The sequence below is a fragment of the Heloderma suspectum genome, chromosome 1 (genome assembly GCF_057233095.1).
Source record: "Heloderma suspectum isolate Gila_16-S chromosome 1, 16-S_ref, whole genome shotgun sequence".
NCBI lineage: Eukaryota > Metazoa > Chordata > Lepidosauria > Squamata > Helodermatidae > Heloderma > Heloderma suspectum.
In genome coordinates this window covers 346,667,397-346,683,227 of record NC_139458.1, presented here as the reverse complement: position 1 = coordinate 346,683,227, position 15,831 = coordinate 346,667,397, and the positions used below count along the sequence as shown (strand labels likewise).

Below are 15,831 nucleotides of genomic sequence, written 5' to 3'. Positions count from 1 at the left end.
GAGTCATGTGCAGAAAATATGGATTATCCTCAGTTAATTGAAATGACTATTATGAGAAAAACCTTTATTTTTCTTAAGATTTTAAGATATTTTATCTGGCTAAAGTGCACACTTAGTCCAGCTCAGATAAAGCTTAAATATTCAACAGAACAGAACACAACTCAGAGCTGGAGAACACATAAAATTAGTATTATTGAAGCCATGTTGGTGAATGTATCAGCATAGTTTAAATAATCCAAGTTAGGTTTATGAAGTACAAATATGATCTGAGTGGTAGGGCTACCAAGTAAGTCAGATGAGTGAAATCAGCAGACAGCTTTTTTTTTTAACTGAAGAAGCATCAAGTTAAAATCTAAGACGGTAATCAAAGCCCAAAGGTGAGAGTATTTTATTCATCCTATTATTTAGAGCAGGGGTGAGACAATGGGTAGTATTGTATGCTTCCCCTGTGCCAGCAGGACCCAGCACTAGCACAACTGGGAGCTTACAGTTGTTAAAGCAACCCCAAACAAGTGGAAACATTCATTTCTGCTTTGGACCAGGTGAGCGGAGCTCATAGAATAGAGCTCGGCTGCCCTGTCCTGATCTGGAATGAGCATTTCTGCTCCGGGGTTCCTTTATGAAGCACAAATTCCCTGTTGCTCAACTGGCGAGTCTCGCTGATGCAACATAATCAGCGGGAGTCCAGTAGCCCTGTTGGATACTGCACATAATGACATTCTTAAAATGTTATGACTAAAGATGCACTTCTAAATGTTTTTAAAATTGATAAATCCTACTGAGGTCAACAGCGTTCTTTTATTCTGATTGGATTAAGGATCTCAGCCTGAGATCTTAATTTTAAACATATTTAAAGATTGCACTTTGAAAAAAAGAAAACAAAACAAAACAGCCAGAGTAGTTAGTGAGCAGAGAGAAGGTGCTTTTATATTCTTCAAGGCAAATAATTATGCACTGTGGGACAACCACAAAAAGCAGCTTCATCCCATGCTGAACTTTAGCGTAGTATGGAATAGTTTTGAAAGATAAAGAATCTCCTGGAAAATAACACAGCTTTGGAAAGGGTTTAGCAGGTGACAGCACCAACTTTCTAGTATGGTGGACCTTACTGAAAAAGATAGTACTATCAGATAATTAAGACCATCCTTGTTAAATAATTGCAACTGAGTACACACATCCTAGTTAAGTGCTCGTTAGCTATATAAAAAGCTATTCTCTGAACTTAATATATAATTAATATTAAAAGAGAGCAGCAGTTTTAAAAAAGGTACCTTTAGAAGACTGCCTCATTAGTCCCTTCTGATTCTTTCTGAAGTTTTGCCAGAAATACCTGTTCTTTTTTTTCCAATCTGCTTTACCTAGAGCAGGACACAGAATTTTAGATATACATTTTTGTATACATTTACAAAAGAAATCAGTTTTCTCCTCCCCCTCCCATTTTAGTTTGTCTCCCCTGAACTCAGCCTTGGAAAAATGTTAGTGTCACAAACATCCATAACTTAAGGTTATGGATCCATAAGGAAGGCTGTACAATGTTTAAGATAAGCAACTAAAAGATATTGTAAAAACAAAAACAGAAGAAAAAGAAAATGTATTTGGATTCATTTTTACAAACAATCCTGGCAGTTTTAATTTACTCAAACCTTGAATAATTAGACTGAAACCAAAGTTAAAATATACAGTATAATTTCATTTTCTGGTTGTTGGTGCTGTTATTTGTAGACTAGAAGTGGAATGCTGTCTGCATGACCATTACAAAAATTTCTGGTTTAGGTATATTTTCTGGTTATCCCTGTTTAAACAAAGTTGGAAGTTTAAAAAAAAAAAAAAGCAATTGTATCAGAAAGCCTCAAAACATTTGGTTTTCATCATAGAGGTTTTTTTTTTTTTTAAGGCAAAGGGAGGAGTGAATAGAGTGGCTGTGGCTCTCACAACCAGTGAAAGTAGAATGTCTTCAGCGATGAAATAAAACCACCCCATGCCTTTGTCTGCCTAGCTAGCAATTATCAGAACTGATACAATGCATAAAGAAATACTGCTTACGGGAATATACCATTAAAATAATACTTCAAGTTAAAAGGGATCTTCAGAAAACAACAACTCTTTTTTTCCCCTGACACAAGTAGCAAAACAACTGACATTATTGCAAGAGACTCGACAACAAGGAGGTAGGTCACCAATGAAGATGGGTATTCAAAAAGAAAAATGGACCAAATAAGATGAAGTATACTGACCTACAGCACTTTCTTCAGAACTTGACTTATGAAGGGAAAACCTAAAACATAAAAGAGAAACAGAATGATTGTGGCAAACATCTCATATCCCATGGGAGTTGAATCAAATGTGTCGTGTTTGTGTCCCCCCGCACACACACTTTCCCCCCTTCTTATTAGGAACGCGCACTGAAGCCAGCAAAAAAACCCAACCACTATCTGAGTTCCAGCCATACTTATACAATGGCATTAGCTCAGCTCCAGTCTGAACGCTGTGAAACAAGCTTCTTGTGACTGATGCAGAAAAATATGCATGGAGAACAAAAGAGTTAAAGTTACAGGGTCAAGAGGGGAAATGTGCACAAGAATGTCCTCTACTCCTCTCCCCCACTCCCCAGTTATCCACATAGGGAATTAATAGAACACTTCTTCAAAAAGTTTCAAGCTTTAGTACCATGTTCTATAATACACATTTCACTCTGCCTTTTGACTACTGCAGTTTACTCTGTAGCATTTTTTATACTAGAATCATAACATTTTTGGGGGGATAGTAGTCAGCACTATTACTTAGCATTAAAATAAGAAACAGAAATCATGGATGGTTTAAGGTCATATAAAACCCTACATTAAAAGGTCAGTATTAGTATACTGATTAGCATTAAAATAGTGATATTAAATATATTAGCATAATACTAAATATTCGCACAATAAAGCAAACAGTTACATTAATATTATATTCTTGTCTTGGAGCCTACGTGTCAGGACCAGCTTGTTGTTGTTGTTCAGTCGTGTCCGACTCTTCGTGACCCTATGGACCATAGCACGCCAGGCCTTCCTGTCCTGCGCTCTCTCCCGGAGCGTGCTCAAGTCCATATTCATTGCATCAGTGATGCTATCTAGCCATCTCATCCTCTGCCGTCCCCTTCTCCTTTTGCCTTCAATCTTTACCAGCATCAGGGTCTTTTCCAGAGAGTTTTCTCTTTGCATTAGGTGGCCAAAATATTTGAGCTTCAGCTTCAGTATCTGTCCTTCCAAGGAGCACTCAGGGTTGATTTCCTTTAGGATGGACTGATTTGACCTCCTTGCAGTCCAGGGGACTCGTAAGAGTCTTCTCCAGCACCACAGTTCGAAAGCATCAATTCTTCGGCGCTCAGCCTTCCTTATAGTCCAGCTCTCACAGCCATACGTTGCTACTGGGAAAACCATAGCTTTGATTATGCGGACCTTTGTCGGCAAGGTGATGTCTCTGCTTCTCACTATGCTGTCTAGGTTTGCCATAGCTTTCCTCCCAAGGAGCAAGCGTCTTTTAATTTCATGGCTACAGTCACCGTCTGCGATGATCTTGGAGCCCAAGAAAATAAAATCTGTCACTGCTTCCATTTCTTCCCCTTCCATATGCCAGGAAGTGATGGGGCCAGATGCCATGATCTGAGTTTTTTTAATGTTGAGTTTCAAACAGGTTTTGCACTCTCCACTTTCACCCTCAACAAGAGGCTCTTGAGATCCTCTTCGCTTTCTGCCATTAGGGTGGTATCATCTGCGTATCTGAGGTTCTTGAAAATTCTCCCAGCAATCTTAATTCCGACCTGTGATTCATCCAACCCAGAGTACATCATGTTTCTCATGATGTACTCTGCATATAAGTTAAATAAGCAGGGCGACAATATGCAGCCTTGTCGTACTCCTTTCCCAATTTTGAACCAATCGGTTGTTCCATATCTGGTTCTTACTGTTACTTCTTGACCCTCATACAGGTTTCTCAGGAGACAGGTAAAGTGGTCTGGTACTCCCATCTCTTTCAGAATTTGCCACAGTTTGTTGTGATCCACACAATCAAAGGCTTTAGCGTAGTCAATGAAGCAGAAATAGATGTTTTTCTGGAATTCTCTTGCTTTCTCCATGATGCAGCGAATGTTGGCGATTTGATCTCTAGTTCCTCTGCCTCTTCGAAACCCAGCTTGTACTTCCGGTAGCTCTCGGTTCGCATACTGCTGAAGCCTAGCTTGTAGGATTTTGAGCATCACCTTGCTGGCATGTGAAATGAGCGCAATGGTGCGGTAGTTCGAACACTCTTTGGCGTTGCCCTTCTTTGGAATTGGAATGTAAACTGACCTTTTCCAGTCTTGTGGCCACTGTTGAGTGTTCCAAATTTGTTGGCATATTGAGTACAGCACTTTATTAAACCTTCAAAGAGGAGGAGCAGCAGGATCTTGAGATGGCCCTAGCGCAGATGGGTACCCCGGTGATTCAGTGTTCCCTGGCATAGCCAGAAGCTGCTTCCCCAGAAGGCATTCTGTCCAAGGTGACACAAATTGTGGGGACCCCAATGTCACTTGTTGGGCCACTATCTCATCACCCCCAAACCCACAGGAGCAACAATGATAATATGCCTGGGCCCAAGCTCAGGTGTACAATATTAACTTTATAAGTATTAGATTTAATAGAAAGAATAGTGTAAAGAAGTATGTCCCACTCCCTATTATTATTTGTAATTATTATGGTTTTTATGAAGAATATGTGTTGAAAAGAAAAGCTCTAAATAGCGTGTTTAAGAATCAACTTTTTAGAGTTTTAGGAATTGTACATAGTAATTTCACTGTACAACAAAAATAGGTATTTTATACATTTTAAAGATATTAATTGCTCCTGAAGACATTTTGTCTCGAAATGTGTAGGGCAGAGCATTTTAGAGATTTGCACAACGAATAAACAATTACCATAGACCATACTCGGTGGCGCTTTGGGATATTTTCCTTCCTGGTGTTTTTGCACATAGCGCCTTCCCTCTCAGTTTTCCAACCTTCACTGTCTTCCAACCTTTTGGCCTAAGCAGGAGGGGATGGCCAACCACATGTGCTCTAGATCTGAGGAGTTCTAGGAAAAGGTTCTCTATTTAAAAGTCAGTCCCTGGCTCTTCATTGTTGTTGTAACAACTCCATGAGAGAGCTTCTCACTTTGCCTTCCAACCCCAACTCCTCAAAGATTAACCCCTGGAGAGCAAATTCGGGCACAATCCTATCAAGACAGACGTCAGCCCCTGAATTTGGAAGCTGACGCCTATCCAATGCAGGGTGGATGGAGCAGAGAGGGGATCCTCTCCTCCATGCTCCAGCCGCCCTGTATTTGTGGCTAGACACACATTTTCACATGTCTAGCCACGGCTTTGGGGAGGGGAAGGGCCCGGAGACCCAATAGGAAGCTGTCTCCTCCCCTCCACCTCCTTTCTGCCCTCTCTGTGCTCCATTTACAAGTGCAGAGACAGCAGCGGCGCAGCAAGGACCATGCCGGCTACAAGGGGGTGCAGGCAGGGAGCACAGTTTCTGGAAACTGAGGTCAGAAAAATCCTATGGCCGTCTAGACAATGTCTAGTGGCCATAGGATTGCTCTCTAAACCTATCTAGGTACCATGAAGCATGTGATGAGAGTTCCCTTCCACATACTTCTATTTCCTTCTCTTTCATCCCAGAATAGTGGATTGACAGGACACCAACTCTCACCTGAAGAGGAACCAGGCCTGCAGCCTGCCAACTAGTCGAGAAATCACTACTCCAGAATGCCTTGCTGACTCTCTTCATTCTCCTTCCTTCTCCTGACAACCCCACTGCTTCACTTTCCATTGCATGCAGTATGAGGGATGACTCAAACTTTCAATTCCTCACGTGCAGTGTGAATATATAACGCAGCAGCCACAGATGTGAGGGTCCTGATGGAATGTTTTGGGCTATCTCTGATCTGCATCTTCTATTCCTGCTTCTTTTTCTTTCCTATACTCAACCTGTACTCAACCTAGCAATCTTTATTCATGTTGCTATGGCTCATTACTCTCAAAACAAAAATATTCTGATGAGAGACAGAGTAGGGTAAGCAAAACGGTTGCTGTTATCATCACCCCTTATTCGTAAACAAGACACTAGATGCTAAATGCTATAGAAATACTCTCTACCATTCTTAAGCCAATTGTAATGAAATTCTACATAGCAATAGCAACACATGAGATTGAGCAACACAATTTATCTAACTCTCTTCAACTGAAGTTCCCTGTTTCCTGCTAAAATAAAAAATAATTATTTCTACCAACATGCTTTGATATCAAACAAGCATTTGGGACAAATGGAGCAAAGCTACATTCCAAAGCAATATTAATTTTACTGCTATTTGCTGCTCTTTTCTCACATTGTGTTAGAAAAGTGTTCAATGTTGTACTTTTAAAAATTCAACTACATTTTGATACATGGTCCGTGTTGTAGTCTGCAAACCAACTTGATATGCACTTTCTAGGATTAGCAGCAGAGGGCAATGCTGAGTTTTTGATCAACTCTAAAAAGCTCCAAGAAGAAACCAAACTCTATTTTGTTTTAGACCAGTGCACACTGTAAATGATCCAAGTGATTAGAGGCCAACAGTTTATAAGCATGAAAAACATAATCACCAATTTGCAGGGACATCATGAAAGGGGAAACGATAGCATGAAGTTTAATTTTGATTCAGTAAATTCATCCAAGCAGAGGCAGTAACAGCAGTGCTTGGACACGGTAAATCATCTTTCTTCTTCAGTCTGATTAGAAATTTAATCTGGAACAGCCATCCATCCAACTGATACAACCAAATTCCAGATCTGGGCTGCACCAGGTGCATGCTGGAAGGGGGCCACTGCTAGTTTCCTTACTGATGCCATTTACACATGGGACAGCTTGTAAAAAGAACATTAATGGCTTGGGTGGGTTCACAGCACTAGCAGCCAAGTGCCCGATGGTTAGGAAGGAGCTCGAACAACAGGCACAGAAGATAGATAGTAATATGAAGTGGCATTTCAAACAATGATTTTGGGAACTATGTATAGTGCATATAGAAGCCAGAGGTTTTGTGAGCATTCATGCCATTTAATTTTTTATCCAGTCCTTTAATGCTGCCCTATATCACCAGGTTTGCGGTTTTAGCCTACAGCCCTATTTAGGAACAAAATGATAGCTCCTGTCTGGATTTGTTTACTTTTTATTCTTGAGATGTGTATGCGTCTCACCCATATAGCTCTGCGTGTGTGTGTGTGTGTGTGTGTGTGTGTGCATGTACACACACACATACACTTAATATATCAGTGTCAATAATATAGAAATCTTAACTTCCAGATTTTCAGGTTATGGAGTTGTGCTCATCACAGCCACATAAATCAACTATTAAACTATAGAAATGGTGCCCCAGGCAGCAAACATAGTATGAAAGGAAGAGACACCCACAAAGCACAGCACTATTTGTACTATTCACTACAGTAGCTATATAGTGGCTATCTATAGGAATCTTCCTTACCATAACAAATGGTACAGGAAAAGTTTGCAGAAGTTATACTGGCTTTTTTCCTGATACTACAAAACATGACATGAAAGTGGAGAAAATGTGATATTCTTATCACAAAAACTATTTAGTAATTAAGTATATACAAATCACATGCTAATATGGGAAACCATAGTCCTTTTAAGACTAGAAAACGTGGAGAGAAGACAGAATGGTATTTTGCTTAACAGCTAGAAATGCACTCACCTTTAACCTCCAGGATCAAAAAGTAATGCATATTAGTTTTCATTTCTTGGACAGATTGTTATCAAGTGATTCACAGAATCTTTTCTGTATGGAACTACCATGACCTAGGAATATGTATTCTTTATTATTTGTAAAATCTTAAACATAACAGTATCCAGAATTTTATATACATGTCAACTTACAATTTATTGGATTCCATCCACTCCCAGCAATAATTATTAAAATTACACAGATTACAGTCCCAACCCTTCTAGAATCAAAATCTGAATGAACACATATTTTCTCTTTTCCAAGTACTGTGCTATAAGTAGTTTTACTGCTGTGAGTAGCTTGCAGAAAAAGGAATAAAGCAGGTTCTCCTCATCCTATGTCCCTTCCTGCCAACCAAACATTCTCTCTCTCTCTCTCTCTCTCACGCACACAGCCATCTTTTGGTTAAAACGGAGAGAGAAAAAGTCAGAATGTAACAGTGAACTACTTTCAACCTTAGATTATTTTAAAAGGGCTTTAGACGTATTTATAGAAGATAGGTTTATCACTATGACAGTTAAACAGAACTTCCATGTTCAGAGGCAGTGAACCTCTGAATACCAGTTTCTACTGCCAAACAACAGTGGAGCCTCGTGTGGCACAGGGTGGTAGGCAGCAGTATTGCAACTGAAACTCTCCCCACGACCTGAGTTCAGTCCCAGACTGCCGGCTCAGGTCGACTCAGCCTTCCATCCTTCCGAGGTTGGTAAAATGAGTACCCAGCTTGCTGGGGGAAAGGTAGTCACGACTGGGGAAGGCAATGGCAAACCACCCCACTATAATCTGCCATGAAAACGCCAGCAAAAGCGGCATCCCTCTAGGAGTCAGCAATGTCTCGGTGCTTGCACAGGAGGAACCTTTCCTATTGCCTTAATGCCCTTAATGTTTAAGGATTCACAGAGGCATCTGGCTGCCTACTGTTGTAAGCAAGATGTTGGACTAGATCAGGGGTCCCCAATGTTTTTGGGCTAGTGGGCACATTTGGAATTTTGAGTGTCATGGGTGCTCTCAGAAAATGGCTGCTATGGGAGGAGTTTGCCAATTTACAAAATGGATGCCATGGTGGGCATGACCAGTCACAAAACACCCATTTCCCAGAAGGCAAAGTGATGAGGCCAAAAGAAAAATAACTTGTCCCTGAATCTAAGTACAAGGCAAAGAGGGGGTCACCACTCTTTTGAGTCCACAGTTTTCTGCTCCAACACCTATTCCACAGAAAGCAAATTGATGAGGCTCAGAAACAAGTACCTTGGACAAGAAACTGAGTACAAGGTAGAGGTGGCAACTATGCCAAATGTCAAATAACATATTTGTCCCCATTTCTGTACTCATTTCACAGAAGGCAAACTGGTGATGTTCTCAGTTAAAATTACTTTAATTTAAGAAATCTAAAAATCAGAGGGCAGAGAGCCTGGTGGGAACCAAGGGGAGTGTCTCTGGGCACACTGGTGCCCATGTGTACCACATTGGGGATCCCAGGACTCAATGAACCCTTAGCGTAATCCAAGAAGGTTCTTCTTATTGCAAATAGGAAGCTTACATATGCGCTAATTGATATTGTTTTGCAGAGAGTTAAAGAGGGAACCATTTGTTCTCCAGTGCATTGTTTAGGTGGTATGACTACTTTGAACATTATTGGTCTTTTTGGCATGGAGAATCCTGTACGGTAAACTGAATTTAGAAAAGCTTGCAGGTTGGAAGACGGGCTTTCCTGTCCTGCAGAACATCATTTAGGCTTTATGGTGACTTCCATACTTGTTTCCAGGGCTATTTTGGAAAGTGTTCCATACATTCCATCTGCACTGCTGGAGTGTCTCTCTTCTGGCAAGTTTCCATACACACAACGTCCATCTGCAATACGTAGCTTGTAGCTAAAACCATTTGGCCCTATCTGTCACTAAGCTAGTCACTGTAAAACAGCACTAGGGAACCTTCAACTCATGGGCTGAATCCAACCCACCAGGCCTCCGGATCCAGTCTGCCACCTCTCCCACAAGGCTATGTTCCCTCTCAGCCACATCCTGCATGGAGACGAGAATGGGGAGAGGAGAGGCTGAAGCATGGGGAGAGGGTAATCTGAGGACTATATAAGCCTGACAGAAGAGAAGGGGAGATAAAAGAAAGAGAAAAGTAAAAGGAGGGAGGGAAGGGGACAGACAGAGAGTGAGAGAAAGAGAAGGAAAAAGAGGGAGAGAGAGCAAGAGATAAAGAAAGAAAGAGGGGGACAGAGAAGGGGAGACATACGACATTGCTTTTGGTCATGTCCACACCCACCTATGGCATGTACCCCAGTTACACAAAAGCAAATGCAGCCCTTGGGCTGGAAAAGGTCCCCCAACCCTGCTGTAGAAGATCCAACAGTACAACTGCCAGATTATCCACAGAAATTAGTCTTAGTAATAAACATGCAAATTACTTTATTTGCAGTAATGCCACTAAATGTCCAGGAAATGTTTAAATCTCCAATACTGATCCATAACTCTATTGCAATGTTTTATGCTGCAATCCTATGCATGTCTTCTCAGAAGTAAATCCCATTGTGTTCAACAGGGTTTACACCCAGGAAAGTGTCCACAGGATTGCAGCCTTAATCTTCAAAAAGAAGCAGCATATGTAGTTCTAGGATACTGGCTTCGTCTCAACTTTTTAAATAACTTTTTAATTTTTTTTTACCACCAAACAACCAGAAAGTGCACAATTAATCCAGTTTGGAGGAAGGAACAAACAGCTTTTCACTGCATGGATTACAATGCACTAGGAAATGATATGCAATCATCCACTCCTTTCATACTGGCCACTTTTTAAAAAAGAAGTTGCTGAAGCACCAATAGATTTTTAAGATTCCATGGCAGACATAGGACAGCAATAAAAGAAGGTAATCTGCTGCTGATAAGAGTGCAGCCAATGGTAATACAATTAATAAACATGTTTGATTCATAAAAATAATTATTATAAGCATATATATATATACACACACAAACACACACCACTTTTTGAGTATTAAAACACTTCTCATACACTATCAGATATCCTTAGAACAACCTAAGGGAACAGACACAGAGTCGAGAGATCATGGCTGTCTAACGACACCTAGTGACTTTGTGGCAGAGGTGAAATTTGAACTAGGGACTTCTGGGTTAATAGGTCAGTGTCTCAGCTACTATGTTAACTCTTTTCTTTGTTGCAACAGACCCACTGGGAGCAGTTGAGAAAGCAAAAGCTAAAAGCAAGGGATGCATTCTCCTATCCATAAGGCAGAGTCAGGGGTGGAATTCTCCCCCACCCCCCGCTCCACATTGTATTTCAGTAGATGAAAACTGTTGACTACCAAACATATTGGTAGCACGGCTGTTTATGGCAATATTTGGTGTTAAGTGGGTTGGAAAGCACCCTTCAACTCTGTGTTTATAAAGTAAGGCATTTTCCTTCAAATCTTGGCTGAGGTATGAATGATTAAGTATTAGACTCCTTAAATATATGGGAGGAGGCATTTATGGCACCTGAGAATGGCCTTCTTGTTTGATTTGACAGTTAGAATGCTCTGTGTTGAACCTGCAGCTTCTCCATGAACATACATTGGACATGATTTGTGTTCTTCCATTCATGGGCTGACAACTCGCTCTGAAACTTAATGATGCAGTGACACTTGGCAGAAGTTTCAGTGCTGCATGTCTGAAAAGCAGCCAAATGCCATTACTCCATGGCTTTGGCCCTTTGGTTTTGCTGTGCTCTGATGTACAGCTTCATTAGCAGACTTTGAAATGAAATGCACTCCAAGACCCATAGTAAAAGGCCTCTACAGACAGTGGCTCACATAAAGAAGAAATAGGATAGATGGCCAATTACAGACTCTGAGGAAGAAGATCTGTTTACTATCAAGCCCTGCATATGGTAGGAAATGAATGCCATTTTAAAATGCTTGAAACTTTAATCTAATGCTTTCATGTCAACACTATATCTAGGCATATGTCTGAAAACTTGATGAAAGTAAAAGGAAATGTTCAAAGTAGTTGTACACTGCTCAACACACTGCAGTACATGAAATGGCTAATGTTTGACCTGAAATGCAAGCAGTAAATTTTGCAAAACACCACTTTTAGGACACAAAGTGCACTCCAGCAAAGTTGGCATTTCTGTGTGCAGTGAATAATATATGTTATATGCATCAATGTTATATTTCTAACTGTGTTCAAATACTGGTAACTGACAGAGAAAACAATATGGTTGGTAGTCAACAGTATTCACCTACAAAATGCTTTTACTTTGGATGGATTTTGTGACAATATTTTTATGGAAAAAATATGAACAGTGGAATCTTTTGGGGATTGCTTTTGAAACAACTTTGGCAAAGGGGAAAAAAGCAAAGAATCAACACAGAATGGCAGTTTTGTCTAGTAGTCGTCTCAGAAGTCTATCCCTCATTGGACTGTGGTGATTTCTGTTACATGCCGCACTGCTATAACCACCTGTTTCCTCTTCTCCATAACCCCCCTTTTCAAAACCTTGGCAGTCCTGACTGCAGGATACACCCCAAAGACTGAGTGCACTGCACACAGATGCAGGGCAAAGCTAGTATTTTGTTTAAAAACATGCTTTTGGCTCCCCTTCCAGTTAGCTAGGAAGGTTTCAACTTCATCAGACCTGGCCTCATTCTAGCCTCTGATAAAGACATCTGTGGGGTTTATGTTACATACACAGTGGCTGATTTTACAAGATACTGAGTCCATTTTTGTCCTGAAATGTAAAATAACCTTGTGCCTGTGGAATATACAGAACACTACATGGAAACAAACACCACCATGTGCTCCTTTTATGAACATGCTGTTGATTTCTGAAAGCCCATCATTTTCCCCAACACAACAAACAGAAACCGAGGATGAGATTATCCTGATTGGTTTTTATTTTGCTATTAAGAATCATAAATGCAGATGTGCTTTAAAATATACACAAATCTCATTTACTGAATGAAAAATGCACAGGTGCATAATGTAGTCCTAAAAATTAAACAGGAGCTACTAAAAAACGGCTATCAACTAATTATATTCTGCTCTTCCTTCCCAATGACTATTTACAGCCCAACTGGAGCAGATAGACTGGTATAAAGCTAATGCTTATATCTGGATCATATAAATACAAAAAGCCTTTTGCTTCCTGCTTTGGAAGGTGGTTTGTTTATCTGCCTGCATTACACAATGCCCAGTAACCTAACTATTGCAATAACTGACACCTTTATGAGTGGAGCTGAGTAACTACAAGGTAATTTATTTAAGGAAGGAGGAATGACATTGTGAGGAAAATGACTGCTTAGTGTTCCTATCAAGATTTGTATGAACTTGAAGGAAAATGCAAGGCTAAGAGGTTCTGACCCTGCTAACATCGATGTGAGAAAGATGGAAAGCAGAGAGGTTCCATTCAACTATCTTGTCATTACGTCTCCATAGCAATGGCTCTTTCAGCAGGTCAAAACTTTCTCAGCAGTTACAAATATGGCACTCCCCTCATTTTGTCTTATTTCCCTCCCTCCCACATAGGCAATACAGACATAGCCACATGGACTGCATTTGCTTTACAGGGGTGGGCAGAAAATAGATTGTAATCTACTGGTGGATCTCTTCCAGTCAATCAGCAAGACTTTGACTCTTCTAATTATTTAGCACCAAGAACAACAAAAAGGTTCACCCTCACCCCCATTAGGTTGCTGAAATGCTTAAGGAAAATCAGGCATTGATTCTCGTCTGAAAGGATTGTGAACTCAGCTCTGGTAGTGAGCAAATTTGTGGGGTGAGCATGTGCTCAGAAGCACCCTGTTCCTTCATTCATGTCTGTCCCTGCTACTTTCTGAGCCACTATTTTGCGCCTGGCTCCAGTTGGTGGACAAAGTAGATCTTGCAAACCTAAAGTCTGCTCACCTCTTCTTGGTAGTGAAGCAGGTCCATTAGTTCACTGCATCCTTGATTATGAATTTGATCACAAATGTTGGCTTCCAGCATACTGCCAGGGATATTTTATGTCTTACCTGTAGGTCTCAATTTCCCAGCAAGGCACTGGGAAAGCACTAAGAAATCCCCTTCACTGGGGCAACAGAATGCAGGAACAGAATGGCAATTTTCTCCCAGAGGAAGGAGCTTTCTTCTCCCACCCAACATATGAAAAAGCTGGAAGAACAGCCAATCCAAAAAACTTTGAAAATTGTTAACACACTGCTCACAGCAAATGAATAGATCAATAACAGGAAAATGTCTCCTTGTTTCTCCTTCTGTTTTGAAATTGGAGGATGGGACGTTGGTCACTGTTAGAAATCAACTCAGGAAGAGCTCAAGCTAAGGCCTCCAGTCTCCTCAGATGCAGGAAACACAGTAGTTTGGAGGAAGAAGTCCTTCTCCGGGAGGAAGGTGTCGTACTGCTCCTGTCTCCTATTTTCCCAGAAAAGGGGATTTCTCAGTGCTTTGACAATGTCTTTCCAATCCTGACTGAAGATCACAGCTTTCATATTAAATAAATAAATAAATAAATAAATAAATAAATAGCGGCGTCTCTATCTGTTTCTCAGATAGTATTCCGTGGCTATTCAACCCTTGTAGGTAGAAATCATGAGGAATCCATCTGTAAATAAATACTAATATGTGATAATCCCACACATGGATTTATCCATGTGCCTAAATGAAAGAAAACACGTAAGACTGAACTCCCATATTGGAAATCAGTAAAGCAGACTTCCCCAACCTGATTTCTACTGGAATTGTTGGACTACAGCGCCTATAATTCCCTGCCAGAATGCTCCTGTTAGTTGGGGACAGTGAGAGTTGTAGTCCAACACATCTGCAGGAAACCAAGTTGGGGAAGGTGGCAGTTGAGTGTGAAGAGCCTCCAAAAGAATGCAGTATCTGCTAAAAATTCCCAGAGGAGGATCCTCCATCACTCTTCCTGGCTCCCTATTCTTTCCATAAGTCCCAGTACAAAACTCCAATGTCCCCCCATTGTTACCCACCAATGCTCATGAATGCCACTCTTCCTTTATTACTGTGCTACTGTACAATCTGAACAGAATATCCAGCTTTACAAGGGCTTCTTCCCCCTCTTCAAATCCATTCTTCCTCTACTTCCCAGTCTATCACAAATCTTTAGACCAGGGTTTTCTCTTTTTCTAAAAAACAAATTCAACTGATATCAAATAATTTATCAAATTTACAGTGTTACAGCTGTTTCACACTTACAAGATTTAGTTCCCCAGGTTGAAGACTTTTGCTTTTTGAATTGCAGTGAATTTAGGGCCGCTTCACTTGTGGCAGATTAAAAAGGTTTACTGTGAGCACACAATGTAATACATGAAGCAGCTATATCTATTTCACCGAGTGCACAGCTGTGTGCCAGGAAGTTATGGTCAACTGCAGCTCTGCTGCCAAAGGTACAGGTGACAGAAACGATATGTGTATCTCCTTTAACTGTGTACACTCTTAATCTGTAATGTATGAAGCAGCAGCCCTAAGATCTGTGCGTACAAATCAGCGGGAAATGCACAAAGATGAAAGGCCAGCACTGTTCCATTTTTAGTAAACAGTAAAAGCTAGAACTGAGGGAGGCACATGCAAAAGTGGATTTAGGATCTGAAAATATGCAGGCAAAAAGACCAGCTTGGCATGAAGTACACAGCAGATCACCATGTACAGAAGTGTTTTGGTCATGACAAACGGCATCAATTCACTGCAACAAGCTCCACATTCTTCTGAAAAGAGGCCTTCATTTCTCTGAGAACAATTGCCAGGAAGAAAGATTCCTTCAGCTGCTCAGAGGCACACTGGTCTAGCTCATCACATGTCACCAGCACTGTTTGGCTGACTTCTCCCTCCCATTGTAAGTGTTATTGTAGGAGTTTCCTGCCCTACTTCTCTCAGGGAAATTATTTGCAGGCAGCGTGAATAATTTGGCCACCAATGAAATCTAGCCTCAAAACCTTAGAATTCTCTCTCTGTCACACACACACACACACACACACACCACTTAAAAAAGTTAACTACATTTGAGAAAGGCTGCTCTTCTTCCTTCTTCCTCCCTA

The 15,831-nt window shown here is 40.8% G+C and overlaps 1 protein-coding gene across 1 annotated transcript in view; it reads right to left on the bottom strand.

Moving 5' to 3' along the window:
* SASH1 (SAM and SH3 domain containing 1) overlaps positions 1–15,831 on the bottom strand; it is a 177,884-nt gene that overhangs the window by 76,089 nt on the left and 85,964 nt on the right. The window contains exons 5-6 of the mRNA XM_084827798.1: positions 2,235–2,275; positions 1,272–1,358 (exon numbers count right to left, since the gene is read on the bottom strand). Of these exons, the coding sequence (XP_084683924.1) occupies positions 1,272–1,358; positions 2,235–2,275 (128 nt within the window). The remainder of the gene's footprint in view (positions 1–1,271; positions 1,359–2,234; positions 2,276–15,831) is intronic.